Source organism: Lipophrys pholis, assembly GCF_963383615.2.
Source record: "Lipophrys pholis genome assembly, chromosome: 8".
NCBI lineage: Eukaryota > Metazoa > Chordata > Actinopteri > Blenniiformes > Blenniidae > Lipophrys > Lipophrys pholis.
In genome coordinates, this window is record NC_137630.1 from 31,363,873 (window position 1) to 31,378,935 (window position 15,063).

At 45.7% G+C, this 15,063-nt stretch overlaps 1 protein-coding gene across 1 annotated transcript in view; it reads right to left on the bottom strand.

Annotated features, from left to right (window-relative positions):
- Positions 1-15,063, bottom strand: part of LOC308113272 (nucleolar protein 4-like) — a gene marked incomplete at its 3' end in the record, with an annotated part of 100,785 nt that overhangs the window by 23,179 nt on the left and 62,543 nt on the right. Inside the window, exon 5 of the mRNA XM_080469378.1 lies at positions 4,693-4,846. Coding sequence (XP_080325504.1) covers positions 4,693-4,846 — 154 coding nt within the window. The remainder of the gene's footprint in view (positions 1-4,692; positions 4,847-15,063) is intronic.

Here is a 15,063-nt window from a genome sequence, read left to right on the forward strand (position 1 = left end):
CGTCCGTCAGACGCTGTTCAGCTCGCCATGTCATCGGATCAATATATTGGCTTGAGCTACACCTCCACCTCCCCTTCCTCCTCTTCCTCCTCTTCCTCCAATTCCGCCTCTTCCTTCCCCACCTCCTCTTCCTCTCCCACCTCCTCTTCCTCCCCCACCTCATCCGCTCGCCACCCTGTTTCCATGCACTTCTGTCTCACTCAAACATGACGTCACCCTCTTCCTCTTCCTCCTCCTCCTCCTCCTCAGAGAGGCCGCTAATGTCGACTCCATCTCCTGAAGAGCACTCTTCACCAGGAGGAAGAGGAGGAGGAGGAGGAAGATCTGGTGTGGATGTCTCTCTGGAGCTTCAGAAGCTGCGAACTGCCCAGAAGTGACAGGTAGTAGAGGGGCCACTTCTGAAGAGCACACACACACACACACACACACACACACACACACACACACACACACACACACACACACACACACACACACACACACACACACACACACACACTCCAAGGTTAGCTCCTATAGCGCCGGCTAAATAAATCCACAGTGACAGTGGGAGTCAAGGTTAGCCTCGCCGCGCGGCGCCGCTACGTTCGCACTTCATTCTGCCAACAGCTCGTAACTTCAGGAAGCTCGTCTCTCACGGCCGACTTCCACCGCTAAGATGCTCGCGCTGACTTTAAGAAGAGGAGCGAAAACCGAAAAATACTCCTTCACGCGACGATTTCAACTGAAAACAAACAAAACCTCTGGAGCATTTTGGGGCCCGTTTCCATGACAACGGTGCTCAGAGACAACAGCTCTGTTTACATGGTCACTTTTCCGATTAGATGATCTGGATGAGCCCGTTTACATGAACACTGGATAAAGTAATTAGAATACTGAGCCAGTTTATGTGCACCAACATGTGACCCGATTAATTTCAGTGGCTCAATCCCATAATGCTTTGCACTGTGACGTTTTGCAGTTTGTGACATGAGCAGAGAATTACACAACCAGCTTCACCCGGACGTCTGCCAGGATCAAAAATTTAATTATCTGGAGCTATTCCGACTGTGGTTCTTCTGTTTTGGGAAAGTTGGGGGAAGGTTATGTTTTTGACTGCATGTATATATTTCTTGGTTTGTATGTATGTATTTTACAAACCTTTCACAAAAACCACTCCCCCAAATCTTCAGGGATGACTTGTCATCATCCGAGGACCAATCGGTTAAATTCTGGGACGTTAACAGCTAATCGTTTTTAAATAAACCCTAAAAAACTGTCCCATACAAAGCGGATGAGAGAGGCACCTCATGGAGGAGATCAGCGTGGGTTGCCATGGAGACGCTCGCAGCCAAAGTCTCGGTTTGCCGAAAATCCAGAAACATCGGTGCGAGGGCATCGACTCGGATCGTGGTTTATCTACGTGCCACCGCTCGCAGTGATGTTGCTAACTGACAGGCTAGTTAGCATCGATATGTGCTAATAGCTAACATGCTAGTGATGCTAACTTGGTTCCGTAAACAAATATGGCGTTGTCGAAAGTCTGCACTCTACCGAGTGTAGTTCCAAACTGCAACATCAGTGATTCCTTCTGCCGGTCAAACTAGAATCAAGAAGAGATGAAATGCTTTAGTGCCCCCATGTGGCCGGATTACTCCACTACCAGTCCCACCTCCCAAACGTCTGTGTTTTGAAAAACAAAAATTATCAATATTATTATTGTTGTTGTAATATTTATTATTACTAAAGCTTAAAACATGACAAGTTCCACAAGTTTTGCGTTTAGACGACAATGTTCTGAATACGTTTTCAGCAGAAACACTGAAAACGATGTCGTCAGCATGTTGGGCCACTAGTGGGTGCTGTTGTTAGTTTCAGTCATGAAAGCACACACACATGCAGCAGAGAACGATGGGCTCGAAACATTAACAATGGCCACCAATGATCTCATGCACAGGGTGAACATTGAAAGACCTCCATCTTGAAACATTGACGCTTATTGATTTAAAAAAAAAAAAAAGTAAAGAAGAAGAAATCTTTCTGATCCTGTTGGGACACCGACGATATTTTAACTGAGGATCCATTCGGAGACGCTGCCTCAGATTTTCCGGTAGAGTCCAGTAATCTTGGGACTCGGGGAGGCGGCTGGTCGTTTTTTAACAAAAAATGTTTTTTCTCGGATTCATCAGTGGAGCCGCGAGTGGCGGGTTTTAAAAAGCGTCAGTCCGAACAAATCATAAGAGCTTTTCACCTCGGCTGTCAGCCGGCTGAGTAGAAGAGAAAGGAAGAGAAGCCAGGCGGCGGTCAAAAGCTCTTAAAAGTGATTTAGTGTGTGTGTGTGTGTGTGTGTGTGTGTGTGTGTGTGTGTGTGTGTGTGTGTGTGTGTGTGTGTGTGTGTGTGTGTGTGTGTGTGTGTGTGTGTGTGTGTGTGTGTGTGTGTGTGTGTGTGTGTGTGTGTGTGTGTGTGTGTGTGTGTGTGTGTGCCACCATCTGCTGCTCTCTCCAGTTAAATGGCCTGACAGCTTGCTGGTTAGGAAACCACCCACCTGATATTAACGGGGTCACATCCACCACGAGCAGCAGCATTAGCAGCAACTTCAGCATTAGCAGGGACAGCAGCATAAGTTTTAAAGTATTTCACTCTGGGACTAATGAAGTATTCCTATTCTAATTCAATGTATTCTAGTCTGTAGGTTTTAGCATTGGCAGCCGCATCAAAATTAGCATTACCATCAGTATATACTTCAGCATCGGCCAAATCACCTTTAGCGTGAGCAGAAACCACATTAGCATCGCAAGCATTACTTGCATCAACATTGTCATTAGCGTCAGGAGAAGCATTAGCGATGGCAACAGCAGTAGCATTAGCAGTATCAGCATGGCTAGTAGCATCTCAGGCAGTAAAAGAAGCATTCACATTGAAGGCAGGGGGATTAGCATCAGTGGCAGCACCATTAGCTACATTGACATTAGCCTCAGTAGAACCATCGGCATCACATCACAGTTAGCAACAGCAGATACAGCATTAGCATCTGATGAAGTCCAATTAGCAAAAGCAGCATAGGCATCACAAAGAGCATCGCTATTAGCATGAGATTTTATTAATATGTGTTGGTCGCTACATTTACGCCAGCAGCATTTGCATTAATTGTACCGAAATTAGCATTAGCATCAATATAACAGATATCAGTAACATCACCTTTAGCATTAACAAAATAAGCACCTATAGCCGCAGCTCAGTAATAAAATAAGCATTAACATCTGTGCCAACAGCGAATTTGTGGGTAACAGCATTAGTGTCAGTAGCAGCAACATTAGCATTAGTGTCAGTCGATGTAACAGCATAATCTTTCATATGATCGTTGATGTTGGTCACATCTCCATTAGCATTAGTAGCATTAGCACTGATAGCAGGGGTCTGCTCATCGGCAGAAATCCTCCTGCTGCCGTTTCTCTCGTGTCGCATGTTTCACTCTGAAAGTCTCCTGCTCAAAGGAACAGCGGCAGCACAGTGACAACCGACAGCGAAGGCAACGAGAAATGAGCCACTGCAGTTTGTCTTCGTCACACATTGTTCAATAAAACAATAAAACATTAAAGGCGACGCAGCATCAGTCTGGCCACGTTTGCAGCTTCACGACTCGGCAGGAGGAAAGATGGCGGCTTCAGGCATTAGAGGTTTAATTACCAGCTAAATGCTAGACAGACTTGATTGTTCAGAACGGGTTTCGCTCCACCGGCAGGCCAGACCACCAAGTTGGATTGTTGTTACGGTGACTTCCTGTGTCGACACGGCGGGGGAGCCCCAGCCTTTCTAAAAGCTCCACCTTGGATTAAGGTTAGATCGAGTGGCTCTGAGCTCTGTGGTCGTGTTAAACATTGACACACTCTCCTCGTCTACCTCCTCTGGGATGAAGCCAAGCTATACGGCGGGAATCAAACCACCCAACATGTGATCACAACACAACCTGCTTCACCAACTGACAGTCAGTCACAGGAACCCCCCCCGGTTCAGGGTCAAGGGGGCGGAGCCAATCCAAACACTGAGACTAACAGGACGATAGCAGGAAACAATCTTCACATTCAAATCCTCATTATACAGTTTAGTTTGTTTATTAACTTATTAACTTCTCCGCATGTATTTATTTAAATTTTTTATTTTTTTTAAACTACTAACCCGCCTTGTATGGACTCTCCAGGGATTATTTATTATCATCGAAGGACCAATCAGCTCGTGGAGAAGTCAGATATTTCCTCCGGTGAGCCGCCTGCTAGCTCACCGCTAACTCTGCTCTGGAGCTCGCAGCTAATATCTCGGTTCAGCGAATATCCAGAAACATCAGCGTGAGTGAATTGTTAGCCGTTAGCTCAAGTCAATGCTATCTGACAGGCTAGTTAGCATTGACCTGAGCTAACGGCTAACATGCTTACGATGCTAAATCCGTTCCGCAGACAAATGAGGCGTTGGTGAAGGCCTGCGCTCTACCGAGTGTAGCTCTAGTTTCTTCCTGCCGTTATCGCAAACACACACACACACACACACACACACACACACACACACACACACACACACACACACACACACACACACACACACACACACACACACACACACACACACACACACACACACACACACACTTTGATCTCGGCTCCCGAACGGGAGTCGACGATGACGATCCACGGCGGGGCGGCGGGTAAACGCCGGCTTACCGTCGTCCTCCTTGCCGTGCGCGTTCTGCGGACTGTGGCGCATCCTGTCGACTCGGCTCGGCGGGCTCAGGTCGGACACTCCTCCCAGGTCAGGGGCTAGCCATGTGGGCTCGCTCATGTCGGCCTCCTCCTCACTGCTCAGTGGACTCTCATCCTGCAGAGGAAACAAACACACCTCTGAACACACTTTGTGGACAAACACACACACACACACACACACACACACACACACACACACACACACACACACACACACACACACACACACTGCATCAACACGTCAACAGTAGGCAACTCTGAGGTGGAGGTTATAATTTGACGGGACCGGTTCCTCCTGCACATCCCACAAATGCTCAACTGGATGTAAGTCAGGACATTTCAGACATCAAGTCCACACACACACACACACACACACACACACACACACACACACACACACACACACACACACACACACACACACACACACACACACACACACACACACACACACACACACACACACACACACACACACACACACACACACACACCAAAAATCAAGGTTAAAAACTAGTAAAAACTATGTCTGAGGAACGCTAACAATACAAGTTAATGGGGTCCAAAATACCATTTGAAAATAAGCAGCCCAAAACTAATTAAACTGGTCTCAAATATGATAAAAATCAGCACATAGCTATTTTAAAACATATTTAAAACTAGTCTATAACAAGCATAAGGCCCTGTTCATGCAACGTTTTCAATCAAAACTAATTTTAGTTTCGTTTTGCTCGCAGTGCAACTTTTTTGAAAACGTTCCTCCATGGAAACCAGGAAAAACGACTTTTCTGCCACTGTTCATTCGCTCCACGTTGGTCGTAACTAGTAGTTCTGCACATGCTCAGTAGAGACAATCAGAACAACGTTTCCTCCATGATGTCATAACCGTATACTCCTGAGATTTGGTACTTTTATTTTGACACCCACTGAAATAACAATCCAACTTGGTGGCCTGTCCACCAGAATGTCGGTGTTTTCCCAGTGTGAATGTTTATAGCGGATTGTTCTCTGCTGCATGCGTGTGTGATAAGAGTGTTTTTACACACAACGAACAGACAACTGACCCAGAAGAATCGTCAACAACAACAACAACAACAACAACACTACTGCAGCCGGTCTGTGTCAGCCAGATGTTTACGGATGCTGCTGCTGCTCTCGGAGCCAGAGAAGTTGGGACGGGTGGAGGGGCAGTCAGGTGCAGGTAGGATGAAAGAGAAAACCCCGATCACACTTTCTGCTTGTTTGACATTCATGTCGTGGCGCAGTCAGAGCGAATATGATGCATAATTCAACAGTACACATGACGGTGAAGGAAGGCCAGGCTAATAAGGAGAGCTGCTCCCGGCTGAAGGAAGGAATGAAAGACTGAGAGAGATGGACGTGTCCATCCATCTCCTGCACCGCTTTGCAGGCTGGACCCATCACGCCTGACCACACCTCCTGCTCCGTCACAAACCCACTGCAGCTACACCAGCATCTTCAAACTGAACTGGTATCCTTGAAATCAAAAACAACACATCTATTCTGTAGTTTCCCCACAGAAGGATTGTCATGTTAGGTCCTGTTTTCACCACAATTACACAGTTTTTCTTTTTTCATTTCAGAAAAGTTTATGTATGTATGTAAAAGTATATGGTAAGTATAGTACATATGGTATATATGGTATGGTAATATGCATATTGTATGTGTGTATATAGAAGTCTTCTATATTACATAACATTCTTAGTTATATGTACATATATAATACTAACTACCTTGAATACAGAAACATAATTATAAAATAGAACTGTTAAATATTGGAGAAGAGTACTTAATAGGTTTACTTCGTCCTGCCCCTCTTCAGGCGTGTTAATCAGATATATGAGGTGTGTGTGTATGTATGTTGGTAATATGTGTGGGTGTACTTAAACATAGATTGTATATTTTGTATAAATATATTTTCATGAGCTAAAATGTAATTATTTATTATCAAATGGTGTATATGGTTTCGGGTGTGTGTGTGTGTGTGTGTGTGTGTGTGTGTGTGTGTGTGTGTGTGTGTGTGTGTGTGTGTGTGTGTGTGTAGGGATGTTGGTTATGTATATGATCACAAAAAATGTTTGAAATGTGACATGCCCCAAATGAATGAATGAATGAAGTTTCATGTCCGGGAAACAAACACTGAAAATGCTGAAACGTGCGGCTCGGCTACGAGTCGATGTCGTGATCTTTCCAAACGACGAATCTGTGGTCAAACGCACGCGAGTCCAAAACGTCCTGAGTTGGTCGGACCGGGGAAATAGAGTCATAGTAAGTGATTAAAATAGTTTTCTCAAAACCAAACACTCACTACAGGAAATGAGTTCAATCTCAACACCAAACCAAGTTTAATTAAACTCCTGGTGTAAAATCCAGTGAAACATCCCAAAGAGCTGTTGCATTGTGGGAGTTTTTACAAACTTTCCCTGACAACGTGGCTCTGAGCTCGATAGCACCCAGATGGCTTCTTCCATGGCAGCATCAGGAGATCTCTGCTCGGGTCTCGGTGTCGTGTCGCTACTCGGTTTAAAAAAAAACTAAAAAACTCAACGTTTTTTTAAATGTATTACCGTTTGTCTGGCGGCTGGGCCGGACCGGACCGGAGCCTCTTGCCGTCCGGACTCGGCCCACAGGCTTTATGTTCGACACCCTGGCGCAGAAAAACAGTGGAATTGCGGCAGCTTTAACTTTCCTCCATTGTCATATGGATCCAGTCAGAATCTGCTGAGTGAGCAAACGGTTTGGGAAACGCCCACTTTGACGGTGTGAGAAGCACAAAAACACACCAGACTCTTCCTGGAAGACAATTTCAGAAACGTGTTGTTTTGGCTTGTGTGTCTGCCGTCCACTGTGCGCTCGGCATTCCGGTAATTAAAAAGCTGCCGGGGAATCCGCAGTTTCCAGGGGAGGGGATGAGGAAAGAAGACGAAGAAGAAGAAGAAGCAGTGCTGTGTATGGAGGAGTATCTTGGTCGCCGCTGAGCTGAGCCTCTGTGGCAGCGCTGACCCATATCTGTCCATTAGCCCAGCTCCTCGGCGGAGTTTCCCCGGACTCGTCACAGCGGATTAGCCTCTTCGCTGCAGCCGGGCGGCGAGCGCGCACACGCCCACGACGACAGGCAGGCCGAGTGAACGTCCACGTCTACTGTACCACAGCGTCCACGTGGAGCACAAACGGCTTCTGCGTGCAACGTTCACACGGCTGCATGAGTTTGGAGCGGAGTGACGTCACGAGGACGAATGTTTGTTTCTGTCTGACGATGTAATCGGTGACGGACGGCGTGGAGGAACAGGCGCTTCGACTGTGTGGAACCGACTGAGTGCTGATGACTCTGTGACTCTCACCATGACGTAGAGGCAGCGGCCATTATGACTTAGTTTCTCCATGGAAACGATTGTAATGAAAGCAATGATGACGAAGACGAATGGCGCTTTTTTACTAGTACCTACTGAGCGCTACTCTACTCTACTCTACTCAGCCTCTTTTTCCACTACAATATAGTCCCACAGTGGCGTGGGCGGAGTCATCAGAGTTTTTCCCCGTCGATTACAAGTAATCCCCCCCAATATGATGTGAAGGAAACAAGCATTGGATATCAGCTCAAATAATTAGTTAAATAGTATATATTTATATATTTATTAATAATATTAAAAAATGTGGATTGTTACGATGGTGCTTTACTGTCCGGTGTTTCGGTTTCACTGGTGCCCCTGTTAACTGGTGCCTTCTGCCAGCAGCCGTTAGCAGCAGCTGATGTTAAAATAAGACAAACAAACGCTACGATACTTTAAACTGTAATGGAAATGTGGTTAAACGACGTTCTCCAGGACAGCTACAGGCTCTGGTCGGGTTTTTAACATCTGCTGTGAAAAGGAGACGAAGGAAGAAGAAGGTCACCAGTTAACATGGGAACCAGTTAATCTAAAAAACTGTGGCTGGGAGACCTCCTGGTCCTGGTAGCGAGTCGCTCCGTGGAGCTCCTGAATCCTCTGGTCGCCTCCAGACAAAGAAACGTCTGCAGCTCCTCGCTGCTCCACTGGTTGATTTCTGAGCGTCTCTCTGGTTGTGATCGGGTTTTAAAAAATGGCGGCTGAATGAGACGCCCTCTGACTCATCTCTGTTGTGACGCGCTGGCCAATCAGGGGCTGCCGTCTGCCAACGTCACATTGTCTACTGGCCTCAGCTCGCTGGGAACCAGGACGAAGAACCAAGAAAGTACCTGGTACCAGGTACTAACACGAAGTGTAAATGCGTCAAAGGCGAGTCGAGTACGGCCTGTAGGAACTGGTGGGAAAGCGCCACCTGGGCTTCAGTAAACTAAGACCTTTTCAATTGAAAACGTTGAGGCGTTTTTGGGTTCTTTCACGCGACAATGCTGCTCGGAGCCACTGAACAGGAAACTTTATGAAAACGTTCCGTCTCCATGGAAACGAGGAACAAATTTTCTGAAATGCTGCCACAATTCCATACCAGGATCCATTCATAAGGATTACTGCAGTGTGATGTTCACTTTAAATGGAATATTTACTGCACCATCATCTGCATATATGGACACATGGACGCACTGGTTGGATGAAAACGATGAAGCAAGAAACTTCAGCGGAGCTTCAATGTTCTCAGTGAGATTACAGAGGTTTCATTGGTCTTATCAGAGAGAACAGCGCCCCCTAGTGGCCCCACAAGAAAACTGCACTGTTTTTAGAGTTTCTGCTGTTTCCATGGAAACGATCATGGTTTTCAAAACAATATTCATGTTAGGGCTTGTCGACACCCTGAGATAGAAATCGTAAACGTATATAACTCAGTACTATAATATCATTTCATGTTTTTCTAATGATCGTCGGGAAACAGAATAATTGATCATTTTCTCTTGATCATCATTTCCTGTTTATCAAAGAAAACTGTACCGATTCAGAAGCTGCAATCAAACAATTCAAGCTTCAAAATACCAACGATGAGTCATCGAGGTATTGAAGATAATCAACGGCAGGCCAAACTAATCGATCACTGAACGATCGTGTGATATTGAAGCGTGCCCTCGCCGCTGAACGACCTTCCAGGAAGAAACAGGATCGTTTTCAGAGCTTCACACTTCAGGCAGCTTCGTTTCCAAACCAGATCCGCGACGTCGCCGGGCGATCCGGTGAACCCGCGGCGTCTTTCATCACGCCGACGCCGTTAATTCGCCACGGACGAGAACATGAATCAACTCCGACAAAAGATCAAACGGGACCTTATTTTAATCTACTCCTAATTTCTTTTCAATTACTATCATCAGCAGCCGACATTAGCTCGTTTTCAATTACCATATAATCTGGGCGCCGTAATCGGCGGTGAGCCGGCGTCGCTTTGTTGTGGAGCCGGAGGAGGCGAGGAACCCAGGATTCCCATTAAACGCTATCTGATGGAGAATCTTCACTTTTCATATAAAGATTCGAGGAAAACGAGCGGCGATGGAGTCACGAGGAGCAGAAACACGACTCGTCTTCCCTCAGATCATCTGCTGAGACAAACCTCCGACCTCGCCGCCGCTTTATCGGAAACGGAAAAACATCAATCGATCGATCGGGACGAAAAGAGTTGGTTTTTTCTTATTGTCGTTGCATTTGAAAATCCTGTTGAAACTTGGTTAACCCTCTTTGGGTTTTCAATGAGGATATTTAGGCCCCGTTACCGCGACAACGCTTCGAGTGAAAACGCATCGTTTTGGTTTTCGTTTTGAAAAGTTTCATGTTTAAAGGTCATCGTTCTGAAAACGATGTCTGTTTACACGGAAACGGCAGAAACTCTGAAAACAATGTAGTTTTCATGTTGGGACACTAGTTGGCGCTGTCGTTTGTTGTCGTAATGAAACTGGAGCCGAAACACAACGGAAGTTGTTTTACACTTCATCCCTCCACATTTTTACACACTGGATGGATTTGATCAGAGTTGTGACTGAACCCACACTTTTTTTTTTCTTGTGTCTATTTGTAACTCAAAATATATAAATAGTTTATCATTAATTAGTATTTATAATAATTTAAATCAAAAAATGTATATATAAATATATGAAAAATAATGTGAATAAATCTTTTAAAAAAGAAAGCAGAAATGTGCATCGTGACACTTTCAAGTACAAAAATGAAAGAAAAAGTTAAAATATTATAAAAACAAAAGCAGCTCAAGCAGTTTGCAATTCACCAGTTTCCACCAGGACCAAACACACTGAGACAACAAGCCTCAGTAAACAGTTCAGTATTTTGGACATTTCACTTTATCATGCAGCAGAACCTTTGGTTAATTTCATTATTCGTTTGTTTATTTGGTTGAAATCAAATTGAGTTTTACTTTCCTGCTTTAAGATTGGAAGACTTGTATGTTTCCAGACGTTTTCCACTGAATTAAACTGGACTGTTGATCAATGACAGGAAGCTATCTGACGGCTGTGTGTGTGTGTGTGTGTGTGTGTGTGTGTGTGTGTGTGCATGCGTGTGTGCATGCGTGCGTGCGTGCGTGCGTGCATGCATGCGTGCGTGTGTTAATGGCCTCAGTAATGATCAGTCCTCATCTGCATACAGATGAACAGCAACGTTTCCCTCTGATAGATTAACATGTAAATGGTGTGTGTGTGTGTGTGTGTGTGTGTGTGTGTGTGTGTGTGTGTGTGTGTGTGTGTGTGTGTGTGTGTGTGTGTGTGTGTGTGTGTGTGTGTGGCACTAACTCAATAACACACTTTAATCTCCGTAACACCACCACTCAAACAGACGGTTCGCTCCGATACGTTAAAACTTTGACGTCGTTTCCACGACGACGATTCAAGTGAAAATGTCGTTTTACACAGTAAAGTTCTGAAAACCATGACGGGAGCCCGCCAGGCCAGTTGGGTTTGGGTTGGTTGTGTTGTGTTTGTAGTGAAACGCCACAGGATTTATCGTTATGTGGAACCTTCCCCCCCCCCCCGAGTGTCCACAGGTCTGGACGTCGAGACGCCGGCGTTAAAGATCGTGAGTTATGGCGAGAGGTGTAAAGTCGTGAAGTGCAGCCGTGATGAATAATTAACTGTCGAGTGGAGGTGAGACGAGCGGTCAACGTTTAAGGTTTCATCCAGAGGAGCATCGAGGAGAAGAACCGGGAACGACTTCATGAGATACCGTGAACATAAACACGTTTATCTCTGTGATGTCTGATTCCAAACAGCAGTGCTCTTTCTCTCGACACTAATTCTTCCTGCTTGTTTCTTACTTTTCTCCATCACGGACGTCTGCTTTTTTCTTTATGTGTTTGAAAATAAACAATTTTTTTTTAAAATTCTGTTACCGTAATTTCTGGACTATTGAGCGCACCTGAATATAAACCGCAAAAAAGTTGGAGTTACGTGAAGCACCTGAACGCATCACCCATGAATCTGCGGCATGAAGTTAACCTGTAGACATCCATAAATTAGCCGAGTCATTGTTTAAGCCACAGGGTTTAAAGCGTGTTAAAAAAGTTGCGGCTTATAGTCCAGAGATTAAGGTACTTTTAATTTGCGGACTAAGACTACGCAGCCACACTTTTGCGATATGTATATTGTACATGTTCATATGACGGCAGGAATGGATTTGCGATATATTTACACACCTGATTAAAACAGTTTGTGTTAAAATTCTTGTTGCGGTGTTATGAAAGTGGTATTTTGATTGTATTAAGATTCATAACATTTCCCCCGTGTTGGGACACGACGCGCTGCAAAAAATCAAAAAAGAAAGACATGAGCTAAATATCACAATAGTTGTTTTAATATTGTTGTTTCTAATTATAAAATCCTAAATCTGCCCAGAAGCGGATTCTGGCTTCTGTAAGATGAGAACGACATGGTTTTTTTGGGGTTTAGTCGTGAAATACTGAGTGAAGTGTGATAAACAAAGTTTCTATGCACCGCTTCGGCTCTGCAGATTGAAAACGAGAAGTTATGAATATTTCATCAGAAAAGCCAAAACATTATAGTGACGCCAAAACTGGTGGACACGCCCACTGGGAGACACGCCCACTGGGAGACACGCCCACTTCTGGATCCACACGGTCCAGCAGATAATCCCATCAGCTGGTTTAAAGATTCCGAGGAAACGACGGAGCAGATGTGGAGGAACAGACGGAGGAGAAGACGAGTGGAAGAAAGAGATAAAGAAGAGGTGAAAGAGGTGTGAAGAAAACAGTGCAGGAACCAAATATATTGATCCTGTGTGTGTTTCTGTGTGTGTGTCTGTGTGTCTGTTTCTGTGTGTGTTTCTGTTGTGTGTTTCTGTGTGTGTTTCTGTGTGTGTTTCTGTGTGTGTGTCTGTGTGTGTGTGTCTGTGTGTGTGTCTGTGTGTGTGTTTCTGTGTGTGTTTCTGTGTGTGTGTGTCTGTGTGTGTGTCTGTGTGTGTTTCTGTGTGTGTTTCTGAGTGTGTTTCTGAGTGTGTTTCTGAGTGTGTGTCTTTGTGTTTCTGTGTGTGTCTGTGTGTGTTTCTGAGTGTGTGTCTGTGTGTGTTTCTGTGTGTGTGTCTGTGTGTGTTTCTGTGTGTCTGTGTGTGTTTCTGTGTGTGTGTCTGTTTCTGTGTGTGTGTCTGTGTGTGTGTTTCTGTGTGTGTGTCTGTGTGTGTTTCTGTGTGTGTGTCTGTGTGTGTTTCTGTGTGTTTCTGTGTGTGTTTCTGAGTGTGTGTCTGTGAGTGTTTCTGAGTGTGTTTCTGAGTGTGTGTCTTTGTGTTTCTGTGTGTGTCTGTGTGTGTCTGTGTGTGTTTCTGTGTGTGTGTCTGTGTGTGTTTCTGAGTGTGTTTCTGTGTGTGTTTCTGAGTGTGTGTCTGTGTGTGTTTCTGTGTGTGTTTCTGTGTGTGTGTTTCTGTGTGTGTTTCTGTGTATGTCTGTGTGTGTTTCTGTGTGTGTTTCTGAGTGTGTGTGTCTGTGTGTGTGTTTCTGAGTGTGTTTCTGAGTGTGTGTCTTTCAGAGCCGGATCTGGTCCCGTTGCTTTGCCGCGCTAACCGAGTTAGCCACCGGAATAGCGGAAGGAAGCACGAGTTCCACTCTGCTGCTTCAAACATCCGTCGTCTCCCGTTTCCAGTCGCCTCCATCTCCTCCAACATTAAAACACTCGAGCGGAGCAGCAAACCTGCCGACCGCCGCTAAATGCACTCCGAACCGCGGGATTCAAACTGCAGGTTTGCCCGACCACACCGTTCAGGAAACTGGGACCGTTGGCTTTGCTTTTAAAATGCCTGATAATAATGGCTCGGCCAATTAAGTGACATTAAACAAACACCAGCGATGCTACGTGCTACATGCTAAAGAGATTCAGGACTGACATCGGGCTGTAGTTGCTGGTGATGAAGTTGCTGGTGATGAAGTTGCTGGTGATGGAGTTGCTGGTGATGGGGTTGCTGGTGATGGAGTTGCTGGTGATGGGGTTGCCGGTCATTAAGTTGCTGGTGTTGTACAAACTATCCTCTTGATATTTTGTCAGAACATAATTTACAACTTGTCTTACTTTTGTCGTTCCCATTAATATTAGAGAATCCCCAAACCGAGTACTCCGTGCAGTATCGGACCGATACCTGATACTGGTATCGGTGCGTTTCTACAAGAAATATCAAGCCCAGATTTTTTATACGCCACATTGAGAGTCAGACATCGACCGTCCTCAACCTCCACCTTGTTCTTCTTCTTTCTACCTCATGTAGAAACTCAGCTGATCGTCATTGGTCCCTTACATGAATATAATTAAGTAAATCAATTAATGTGGACATAACCTGCTCATGTCGGGGGCGTTTAGTTTGGGGGGGGGGGGGGGGGGGGTTCGTCGGTCGGTGCATCTGTCTCTTTGTTCTCTTTGTTTTTGCGGCAGTGATGGTGGTGCAGCGCCGGACCCTCAAGCCTCTCGCTGTCAAATTGGCATCTTTCCCACCCAGCCACCCCCCCTCCTCCCAGCCACCCCCCCCCCTCCTCCCAGCCGCCCCCCTCCTCACAGCCACCCCCCTCCTCACAGCCACCCCCACCTCCTCATTCATCTCCCTTTACTCCCGTCTTCTCTCCCTGTCCGTCCCTTCACCTCCTCATCAACCTCCCCCCCTGCTGCCCGATCCACACTCCACCATCACTGCCTCCCCCTTCTCCTCCTCCTCCTCCTTCTCCACCTCCTCCCCCCACAGCCACCGTTTTCCAGCTCCACCTCCTCAGCCCTCGGGTTTTGTATTCCTCCATCATCACAGCGCCTCCTTTCCTTTCCTTCCTCACAGTGTTTGTCGGTTTCCATGGAAACCGATCAACGTTGGACGTCTAGAGAAAATGATGTTAATTTGAAGGAATTCTGATTCCATGAAT